The following is an 11,309-nucleotide window of genomic DNA, read 5'->3' on the forward strand; positions in this document are numbered from 1 at the left end:
GCATCGGAACACAATAAATATTCAACTCGCGTGCTGCATTGACACCAAGGAAATCCTTGGCATTGTGCGGAAATACTGAATTCATTGTTGCTGAATAACGAATAGACGCGCCCCAACTGGACATGCTGACCCGTCCCATACTAGACATCTGTGAAAGCAGCTTCACACCTCATCAGATTCCTCTAGGTTAAATACAGACTCTAATTCTTTGACAACATTCCACAGGGGCAACATTGCTTGGTACAAGACATTGCACATTTCTGTAATGTCTTGAACATCAGCTCTGATCGACAGTGCATGAAGGCCGATCCACACTCCACACGGTCCCTACCCCTCGTGGCCCTGCTGATGCCACAATCCATGTCACTGCTGCGCATTAGCCGAGATCAAATTCAGCTCCCCAAAAGCATCCCCATCATATCGTCCACCTCTGATTCCATTTACCCAGATCTGCCTTCAATAATCGCCATAGGCAAACATGAGAAAGTGGCGCTCTATCGCCACCTTGTATCGGTTACACCGAGCCCAACGCCCTCGCGTACCACGTGGCCAGGAGGTTCAGCTGTCGAGCGAGTGGCTCGTCATGAGAAGGGTTCCAGTTCAGAACCTGCTCGGGGTGCGTTCTATGAGTCCCACTTCCTGGGGAAGCCAGCCGAGGTTGTATCATGGAGAGACTAGCCCCCGCCATAGGGATGGGAAATTTCCACCTCTGACTGTTAGGCTGTAAACAGATGAGCACCGATGCCTCAATGCCGATTCGCGCAGGAACTCAATTTGAGTGAGTGTGGTAGTCATAGTAAATCTACACATTCTGCAATAACACCGTGGCCTTAAAAGTAACATCTATAATAAGCGAAGTTTCGTGGCACATAAAGCGAGAGCCATTGCCTGAAACGTCGCCTATTACAGCACATTTATCTCCTTTCACGGCCACAGTAAACTCATTTTTTAGAACGGCTTTTAGTGTTTAGTTTGTTGTCCTTCCCCGCATCTCCGATTAGCACGGTTGGCTACGCATGGTGCGAACGAAGTTCGACATACACACGTTGACTAGGCTTGTGGTGCTTCAGCACCACAGTGTAGTATGGCGTGTGGTGCTTTGTGCATCAGCAACAAGAGCTGCTGATCTTCTTCACTCCGTGGCTTCATCTCCTCCAGTAGCCTCGTGGGGCCCGGCGCTCGATGGATGCCCCCCCCTGCCCCCCCCTGCCCCCCCCACGCCCCACCCCTCGCCCCCCCCCTGCCCCCCCCCCCTGCCCTGGCACCACCCTGGCACCACCCCGCCCCATCGTACTCGCGCGTGATTGGCTCGCGGCGCTGTTGCCATTGGGCCAATGGGAAGGCGCGCTTGGGCTGGGATCCTGGACGCGGAAGCAGCGAGAAGAATCCGCGAGAATCCGGGAGCGAGCAGCCGAGAATCCGGGAGCGAGCAGCCGAGAATCCGGGAGCAAACAGCCGAGAATCCGGGAGCATCGGCGGAGAATCCGGGAGCGAGCAGGGAGGAAATCGGGAGCATGGCGGAGTGAGTCGTCGCTCCGCGTGAACGTCAATGCTGTCGCTGTTGTCGGTCACCTCCGTGTTTAATGTGAAGCGCGTTAACGTTGCACGGTGGCTGGTGGGAGCTGTCCTGGCGTCACGGTTCGCACACCGGCCTGGCCACCCAGAGGTGCGGCGATCTCCTTGCCCGTTCGATCTCCCGCCGCGGCAGCTGAACCAATGGGAGCGTTTCTACAATCCCTCAAAACCTCCACCCCTCACCGCCTGTACACCCAGCTGTGTTGATGGGCACGTACACTGCAGTCGATTGTCGTGCGGCGGTGGGGTAAACCGTGGGTACTCGCAGCTCTTACAACGGCGTGGGCCCTGGTGACCTGTGGTCGAGTTCGCTCTCGATTCGAGCCCCTTCTGCCGGCAGTGGAGTGAGCAGGAAGTTGTGGGGCGGCACCCGGAGCCGTGACAGTGACGCGAGAATTAGCATCGAGTGGATGTTGAGTGCAGTCGTTGACATTGGCTGTGAACTCAGAATCAGAATATTTATTTACACTGCAGGAATCCGATGAGCTATAAAGATACGTTTCACTCGTTGTTGAGTCGCGCTATGTTGGGCTTGCCGAGTGTGATTCGATGCTGTTCGTTACGATCCGTGTGTTCCTGTCTCTCGATACAAATCCATACATCCACGCTGCACGTGGCAAGGGTTGGGAGCTTGCCATCATCATTCGCTGTCGTTGCTGTTTTCTCATCACCTGATCTGACTCATGGTTCCACTGGACATCTGTGAAAAAGAGCTTCATAGCTCATCAGATTCCTCCCGGATTAATACAAAATCTGACTTTTGTTTGCCACGTTTTCATGGCAGCCACTTTGGCCTCTGCAACATCGTATCGCAGTGACGCGAGTCGGCGGTGTGTTCATAAAGTCGTTCTTAAGTCCCTGGTAATGGTTTTTCTGTGCTCGCGAGGTCTGCTGGCCACGATGAGAGGGCATCAGGAGAGTTATATCTGTAGTGTTGCTCCTCCTCCAGTGGTTTACTGTGGCCCACAGTTTGGGTTGCTGGGCCACAATCGCACTACCCTGGCTTGTGTCTTGAATGTCACATCAATGAAGAAGATGTGCGCACTAGCGTGTTGCTGTTCTGATTCTGTTGATGATTATAAACCGGTGATTTCGAGGAATGTCAAAGCAGGAGGCTCGATGTTTGGGTCTCGAGTGAGAGGAGTTCATTCTGGACGCCCGCGTTGTTCCACTCCGTTGGCCCAGCAGCAGCGTCCCTGCGAATCTGGGTGGTCTCTGAGGAAGTTCCATGATGGTGACAGCGTGATAGCTTGCTTAGACGAGTTTAACATGTCAGCATGGACTGACATGTTAACATGTTAGTTAACTGGGGGCCCGAGTTCATCTGTTCTCCGCACACGTGGCACACAGTCTTAGCCGTGGTAATCTGGCGTTAATCCCGCGGGGGGTGCAGAGATCCTTCCCGTAATACATTTATTTTTAGTGCAATTAATGACAACATTAGCGGGCCAAGATTGGAAGAATGCAGAATAGAATACTCTAGAGCCTGTAATTCACTTGTGGGGGAATCGGTGGTTTGTGCACTGTGACATGAATTGATCTTTGATTGTCGGCCACGGCACAGAGAAGTGAACCAGGCCTACCCCCTCCTACCCCGTTACAAACCTGCACTGGCGAGTGTGGTGAAGTGTGCTTCACCCCCATACCGGGAGGCCCCCGTCCCACAGTGGACTGACAAAGAGGCTGGTAAACTATCAATTCCTTTCATACGCATTCACCAGTGTGTGTAATTTCAATCTGTAACAAAAAATCCACATGGAAAATAAATAGCTCACAATAGGCACGAGATATGTACGTTGAACTTCTTTCGCATCGTACGTATCCAACTGTCATAATCGGAGGTACTTTTGAAGGTTTGAGTTAGTACAATGTTGTCGCACGAAATTAGATGAACCGTGTTGGGTCTCTTGCACCATTAACCCTGGAAAAGGTGTTGAAATATAGGAGACCCGGGGATAAAGCAGCAACAAGGACCGCTTGATGGTGTGGCTGGCCTGTCGGTCATGTGCCTTTGCACCATCTCCCCACTCTGTAAACAAAACCTTGAGGGAAGCCTGGCCCCTCCCTTCCGCGTTGCTGATGACCTGACGTGATTCACGGTCCTGTACAGATAAGGTCATACAGGTGGGACCTCATGCAAAGTCAATATTTGTGTGGTGGTGTAGAAGGGAACCCGGCGACCCGAGTTTAATTACCGTTCATGGACGATAACCAGTGGCGAATATTTTAATTAGTCCTGAGCTAAATTAGTACCTCGTGTGGTGCGAGAAACATTATTACTGGGGAAATATCGACACATCACCCACTCGTATATTGTCGGCCTTCGTAGGTACTTGCGGACAGCACTTACCCCAGCAGTATCTTAAGGCTATACGGGGGATCTTTGTCTTTGTGGTGACAGCTTATGGTTCTTTACCTTCATATATAGAATTCAGATATTAAAATTTTACAAAATAAATGGAATATCAGCCCTGGTGACATCCGATGAGTGGAGACATCACGTCCCACATGCAGTTGACTGCACAGCGACAACGGAAGTTATTCACGTGGATCTGGTAACGCAGTTTGTGCGCCTGCCGTCCAAAATTATTATTGGAATGATTTTGAATTACAGTAATTGGAAATGACAGTAATCTCCATCACATGGTTTCTTATAATAATGAATTTTAATGATAAATGTTCCTTGTCACTATTTTGTTAATGTGGGCTTGTGTTTATGTTTTACAGAGCTGATATAGCCCTGATTGGACTGGCCGTCATGGGCCAGAATATCGTCCTGAATATGAACGACCATGGCTTTGTGGTGAGCAGCCTGGGCCAATTGAGGAGCATGTGTTTGACAAGCATCCGTTTTTTTATTGCAACTTGGTAAAAGATGATTCTAAATGTAAAATAAAATACAATTTAATTTGGATTTAGCATTTAAATTCAATCGTATATATTAAGACACTGCAGAAATAGTGGAGGTTTGTTTTATAGAGGAGCAAGGTGGTCATATTGGGAAAAAATGTCTTGAGGTCTATATAACCTCGTGCCACGGCAGATCTCTCGCCTACTTCAGCAGTTCTTGCTGTAGTTGTCCAACCTGATGACGATTGCTTGTGTTGCGATCGAAACGTCATGATCTATTATTTTCTACCTACGTGACTTTACCGAAAGAACCAAAGAGTATGGGAGAAGGGAGTTCTGGAATATGGAAGGCAAACGAGAATGAGCAACCTTCTGTCATTGAGCGGAGTTGACTGGGGGCTTCAACAAAAATCTTTGATTGTGGGAGCGAAGATATCATGGAGTAGAGTGAGATGAGAGAGGTAAGGATGGGCAAGTCAATGGATGGTCTTGAAGATAGTGAGTGTTAAGTGGAGAAGTTACATTAACCAAGTCATGATGTGATGGAGAAGCCACGGATAAGAGATTCTTTCTTTTCTTGAGATTTTTTTCACGCAAGTTTTTTCAGCATCAAACGCATAAAAAAATAGTTGGTTGGTGGAGCCTTTTGTACAAACACCAATTACTTACACATGGCAGTTGTCCACACACCAAGCGTTTGACATTGCCCATGCGATGATGACATTGTGTGTGCCTGACATCCCCAGGTGTGCGCGTTCAACCGCACAGTCTCAAAAGTGGACGAGTTCCTGGCCAATGAAGCTAAGGGCACGAAGGTGGTGGGTGCCCACTCGCTGGAGGAGATGGTGGCTAAACTGAAGAAGCCGCGTCGCATTGTGCTGCTTGTGAAGGCTGGGCAGGCCGTGGATGACTTCATTGACAAGCTGGTACGCTCATGAGATGCCGCTTCAGCAAACGCGCCCTTTGTATGGTACATCAGCTGTAAATTAAAAACAAAAACGCCGATTGCAAAACGTGGACTGAGTTGGTGTTCTCCAATGTCTGCATAAAAATGTATATCGTTTAATTTTATTCTGCACTTTATTTGGCTAATTTACAGAACTGAGAGTTAACAAAACGGTTTGATGGTCATGCCACGGATATCACCGTTACGCAGATTGGGTGGGAAATACTCGCCTCTGTTGTGTGTGAACCAGAGCTCTGTGATATTCACTTCTGTGAGCCCTTCTCCAACACGAAGGGTTAAACTACTCTGTAAGAGATCTGAATGGATATTTGTTTCGTGATGTGGTGCTGATAGCAGATTTCGGGATAAAAAATTGGATAATCACAGAAAATAAGAAGAACATGCATGAGAGATTGATAACTCTCACTGTTTTATGCAGACACCTCTGTTGGAAAAAGGTGACATCATCATTGACGGAGGGAACTCCGAGTACAACGACACAAATGTAAGAATTATTTTCATTTCTCATGCTTGGTGTCGAATTCGCCCCTGTATTGTGCCTGATTTGTGATTCTATCGGTTGCGTAACAATCGCCAAATCCAGTGTCATGCCTTATTCTTCACTTAGATTTTGCTTCACCTAAACGTGTTGCTTTACGAGGCGAGGCTGAACATTTCTAGATTTAAAGCTTTCGTGACTGCAAGGATCCATACTCTTTGGTTCTATTGGGTAAAGTCAAGATGCTGAACATACTGTTGTGGGTTTCTTTCGTTCGCAGAGGAGGTGCAAAGCCCTCAAGTCTAAAGGCTTCCTGTTCGTGGGCAGCGGGGTGAGCGGCGGCGAGGAGGGAGCTCGCTACGGCCCCTCACTCATGCCTGGAGGGTGCGCGGAGGCCTGGTAATGTGGTGCATTTGGAACACGGGGGTGTGGACTGCGCGCGTTGCCACTCAAGGCGATGGCGATTGTGAACTGACGGCCGTTTGTATACCCACTAGGCCTCACATTAAGGACATCTTTCAGAGCATTGCAGCGAAAGTAGGGACGGGCGAGCCCTGCTGCGATTGGGTGAGCATCTTCAAGACGCCACAGAAAGCCATTGATAGCTCACTCGATACGGAACGGACACCAATTGGCATATTTTAATCGCATACGTTTTGTAAACTAGAGTGGGTTTTTATTTACATTTTCTAAGCCTCTTGTCCTTTTTTAGGTTGGGGAGGATGGGGCTGGCCACTTTGTGAAGATGGTTCATAATGGCATCGAGTACGGTGACATGCAGCTCATCTGTGAGGCCTACCACCTGATGAAGGACGTGCTGGGGATGAACCACGATGAAATGGCGGAGGTGCGATGTCATCACCATCATAAGTCATTCATTATTTATACCGCGCATCCCATGCGCTGCATCTTGAAGTGCTGCCTTTTTGCAAAGTGTGTGTGTGTGTGTACATGCGTGTGGGGAGCTGGCGACCCGAGTTCGATTCCCGCTCACGATCGATTAATGGTGGCGAATATTTGAACTGGTTCCCAGCTTATGCCTGAAATTAGTACCCGGTCCAGTCTGTAAATATCAGCACTGGGGAGACAAAGGTGGCCTGGAATGGTGTTGGCCACCTGCCTCCTCTGTGTGCCATTCCGGCCTTAATAGATGCTCGCTAAAAGCACTTACCCCAAGAGTCTGTTAAAGGCTATACGGGGTATTTTTGTATTTTTTGTGTCTGCAGTCATTTGTACAAAAAACATCCCACAGTTCTGAATGTGAATCCTCTGTATTACAATGAATTTCATGAACCAAAAGACATCCTGGTTTTATTGTCAGTATCTGTATTGTATTAATGTTTAGGAGATTGCACACGACAACTGTGGAGAGGTGCGTGCTGGGAATGACATGGATTTCCTCGCTGTCACAATGGGCTTAAGTAGGCCTAGGACCCATGAAAGGAGGAGATCTTAATGGTTATATATACAGGTCATTTTGTAATCCCAAAATACTCATTGTATTTATGCAGGTTCTTTATTTCCCAGTAGATTTAGATTCTAGATTAATGACACCAAGAGACAGAAAGATGGATCGAATACGAACCAGCAACGCCATATGTTAAGAAAAGTAAGTCCTCCTGGCCACAGGACTCATCATGTGATGAAGATCGATAGACGAGACTGGCGACAGAATGGCAGCCAAATAATAGATGGGGATGGAGTGGTGGCGTGAGCTCATGTGCAGGAGCCATCGTAGGACCACGAGGAATGTACGACATGGGGAGGCTTTGATCCAGCAGTGGGCAGGCATTTGCTCCTTATCACAAATTCGAGTGATAACCTGAATTCCCTACATGTGGTATTTTCTACAACCAAAGGTTTTATATTACTGTGTTTACATATTTTCACAGTTTTGTACACTGCTGCTGTAGTAATATAGTCTACTGTAGTAAAATAATTTAACTGTAAACAAGTGTTATTAGCCAACAAATGCATTGAGATGTATTTTACAGGCATTCGAAGATTGGAACAAAACAGAGTTGGACAGCTTCCTAATTGAAATCACCGCCAACATTCTCAAGTACCGTGATGCGGATGGGAAACCGCTGGTCCCCAAGATCCGCGACTCAGCCGGGCAGAAGGGCACTGGGAAGTGGACCGCGATCTCCTCGCTGGAGTTCGGGGTGCCCGTCACGCTCATCGGTCAGTGGCTACTCACGCTCTCCATCCGGGGTTGAAAGCGTTATCTCTGTATGTCTGTCCGGAACGAGTCGGAGGACTTTCTTTCAGGACTGTCCTTCATTGGATTTTTATTTTAAGATGTTTTCAACTCATTAATGGTGAATATTTATACACGTGGGAGGAAACCCGAGCACCCAGAGAAAACCCACACACGTGAGGGGGCAAAAGTCTATCCCCGTACAGATGGAAACAGATGGCGATTAGTTCACTTGCTGTACTGGCTTCCCCTGGCCACCCGGGTACGTCACATGTGCGACACCCACGGGAAGAGTTTCACAACATCAGCGTGCAATCCAGCAACCCTCGCTGCTGCCGCTATACACAGCGCTGGATTACTGGCCCATATCATGCATGCCCAGCTCCTCCCATGTATTCACGATCCTATTCTGTATTCGCCGCCGTACGGCAACGTTGCGTTTCGCGTGTGCGCTCGCCGTTGCAGGGGAGTCGGTGTTTGCGCGCTGCCTCTCGGCCCTCAAGGACGAGCGAGTTGTGGCCAGCCAGCTGCTCCCTGGCCCCAAGAGCACGGAGTTCAAGGGAGACAAGAAGAAGTTTCTTGAAGACATCCGCAAGGTCTGTACGCTTTCGTTTAGCATGACTCACTTTCACCGATTCCAAGATCGGTCGCGGTGTCTGCCATTCTGAAAGATTTGGAGGTCACCTTAACCCAAGTAATTTGTATGCGATTTAAAATCGGGTTATATGATATTCATCGGTTTCAAATTTTGAGTTTTTGTAGAGATCACTTTACATGTTGTTTCATGCCCATTGTGATTTTCATTCATCACTGGTGTCTTGTCAAACGAAAATCAGTAGCTTGATAAGCACGTATGATATCTGCTAAGTTGACTAAAACGATTCTTGTGTGTCTCGCAGGCCCTGTATGCGTCCAAGATCATCTCGTATGCCCAGGGCTTCATGCTGTTCCGGCAGGCTGCCGTTGAATTTGGCTGGTCTCTGAACTATGGGGGCATTGCTCTCATGTGGCGTGGAGGATGCATTATTCGCAGGTGACCCACGCACCCCCACGGACGATGAACACACGGTGGCCTTTGTACAACATTGTGCGATTGTGTAAACTCTTCGTGTCTTTTCAGCGATTGTGTTGAGTGACGCTGGAAACATTAACGTTAGTTTGCAGTTGTCTTTTTGTTTGAGTGTAAATATTGTGGCCTCATTGTGTTTCTACAGCGTGTTCCTGGGGAAAATCAAGGAGGCTTTTGACAGAAACCCCAAATTACAGAATCTCCTGTTGGATGACTTCTTCAAGGATGCTATTAAAGATTGTCAGGTTAGTTTCATGTGCAGATCATAATTGGTGCAGTCAATGAAACCTCTTGATGCCTTCAATATAATTGTTTACAATCTTAAGCAGAGTGATCTGTAGAGCCTTGCTGATGCAGTCTTGTGGTCGCAATCGTGTGTATGTGCGCGTGTATATGTGAAAGCGTGAATGTGTACGTGTGCTGCAGGAGTCTTGGCGCAGGGTGGTAGGAACAGGAGTTCAACTTGGCATTCCAATGCCTTGCTTCAGCACCGCCCTGGCGTTTTATGATGGCTACAGGCAGGGCGTGCTGCCGGCCAACCTCATTCAGGTGGACCCCACCTCACAGACGTGGCGGCTGTACAAGCTGTGCACCATTACAATAACATGATTTATTTTCTGCATTGGAACCGTTACATTTTCATTTCATATTGTTGTGCATGATTGTTATTCAACAAGGTACCGACAAGGAGGGAATCTCGTATTAATGGTTATAACTTTTCAAGAAGTGAACGGGCAAATTCTCGCGTAAAGTATGAAATATGAGAAAGAAACTTATTGGTTTTGTAAACACAGATCAACTGTTGCAAATGCAGATGGTTAATGGGAAACGTTTTAATGGTGGGTATCCATTAACATTCTGCCTTTAATTGACATCCACTGCTTGGTAATGAATGGCGCGGTGATGCGGACCAGTGGTAACACATTCGCCGCTTGTTCGTGGTTTGCAGTTTCAACCCAATGGGCTGCCCTGGTAATATTGTGGGTGTATTAACTGTAAATAATATACAACATCTACTTCACAGTGACCGGTTAAAAAAATCATGTGATGTCATTCGAAAAGAATGGGCCGTTCTCTGTCGGCATCATGTTCCAAACTTCCCAAAATTTCTAAATGTACCCACAAACTACTCGATTGGGATTACACAGCTACATTGCTTCCTACTCCACAACTACTGCCGACTGAAGCACAGAGCCTCCATGATCGCCTTGCGCTATAGGAACGGCGCGAGTACCAAATGTGCCAATGGTTTGATTTTGACTTGACGTTTCCTAAATCTTGTTTTAATTTGTAATCTTCCCAGGCACAGAGAGACTACTTTGGCGCCCACACCTACGAGCTGCTGAGCAAACCGGGAAGCTTCGTGCACACGAACTGGACGGGCCACGGTGGCTCTGTCTCTTCGTCCGCGTACAACGCTTGAGGCCTCCTGCACGCGGCCACTCGTGCTGCTCGAGCGGTCTGGTGGAGACGGCAGTTGTAGAGAACATGCGCAGAATTCTCATTTTATTAGATGGCTTCTCGTAAATTTGTTCCATGTGCAGTCTTGCGTCAACCATTTCAGTTTCCAGGGATATAACTGTGACGAGATGAATGAGCAAAGGTAGTAGCCACACATTGGCCTGAAGTGTAAGCCCCTTGTTGATCCCATTTGTTTTAATTGCTCAAATATAAAGGTTATCCAAACAAAATGGAAACGGTGGAAACGGATGGGATTAAGAAGTGCTTTGTATTGTGCGTACAATCGAGGAATATTTTATTGCCTCATAAAAGATTTACATTGGTTAAGTGTTGACATGTGTGTGATGCGTTTTTTGATGTTTGTAGTGTTTGGTTATTGACAGGGTGGGGGTCACAACACATTTCACCAGCACTTGAGTTCTACATCCTTGAATTAGCCATTCAGGGAGCGGGATACGAGTCTAACGCTCATCTTGCATTGAGTAGACTAGTGAACGTTTAAAACAAGAAGGGGTGCGGGGACTTGAGCTTCAGAACTGCTGTTTAATTGCACTGATTTCACGTGAAGGATATTCTACAACTCATTCCTATAAATAAATACAAAATGCACTGCTCTTCATTTGTGGATGGTTGATGGACTGGTCTCCCACAATGTGTATAAATCATACTCTTTGGTTCTTTCGGTAAAGTCACGTAGATAGAAAACTAA

At 47.5% G+C, this 11,309-nt stretch overlaps 1 protein-coding gene across 2 annotated transcripts; it reads left to right on the forward strand.

The window, feature by feature from the left end:
* Nucleotides 1-1,342: 1,342 nt before the first annotated feature.
* PGD (phosphogluconate dehydrogenase) lies at nucleotides 1,343-10,934 on the forward strand. Of its 2 annotated transcripts, XM_032962034.2 has the most exons (14): nucleotides 1,348-1,408; nucleotides 1,453-1,522; nucleotides 4,303-4,378; nucleotides 5,172-5,351; nucleotides 5,811-5,876; nucleotides 6,151-6,269; nucleotides 6,368-6,437; nucleotides 6,583-6,717; nucleotides 7,865-8,054; nucleotides 8,536-8,666; nucleotides 8,970-9,103; nucleotides 9,285-9,384; nucleotides 9,566-9,688; nucleotides 10,443-10,934. In XM_032962034.2, the coding sequence occupies exons 2-14, from the start codon at nucleotides 1,515-1,517 to the stop codon at nucleotides 10,560-10,562; spliced, it is 1,452 nt and encodes a 483-aa protein (XP_032817925.1). In that variant the 5' UTR covers nucleotides 1,348-1,408; nucleotides 1,453-1,514; the 3' UTR covers nucleotides 10,563-10,934. The 2 variants fall into 2 exon arrangements, with proteins under 2 accessions (XP_032817924.1, XP_032817925.1); XM_032962033.2 differs by having other exon boundaries at nucleotides 1,343-1,522.
* Nucleotides 10,935-11,309: the final 375 nt, after the last annotated feature.

This window comes from Petromyzon marinus, chromosome 28 (genome assembly GCF_048934315.1).
Source record: "Petromyzon marinus isolate PM22_M1 ecotype Great Lakes invasive population chromosome 28, UKy_Petmar_22M1.pri1.0, whole genome shotgun sequence".
In the NCBI taxonomy this organism is placed as follows: Eukaryota; Metazoa; Chordata; class Hyperoartia; order Petromyzontiformes; family Petromyzontidae; genus Petromyzon; species Petromyzon marinus.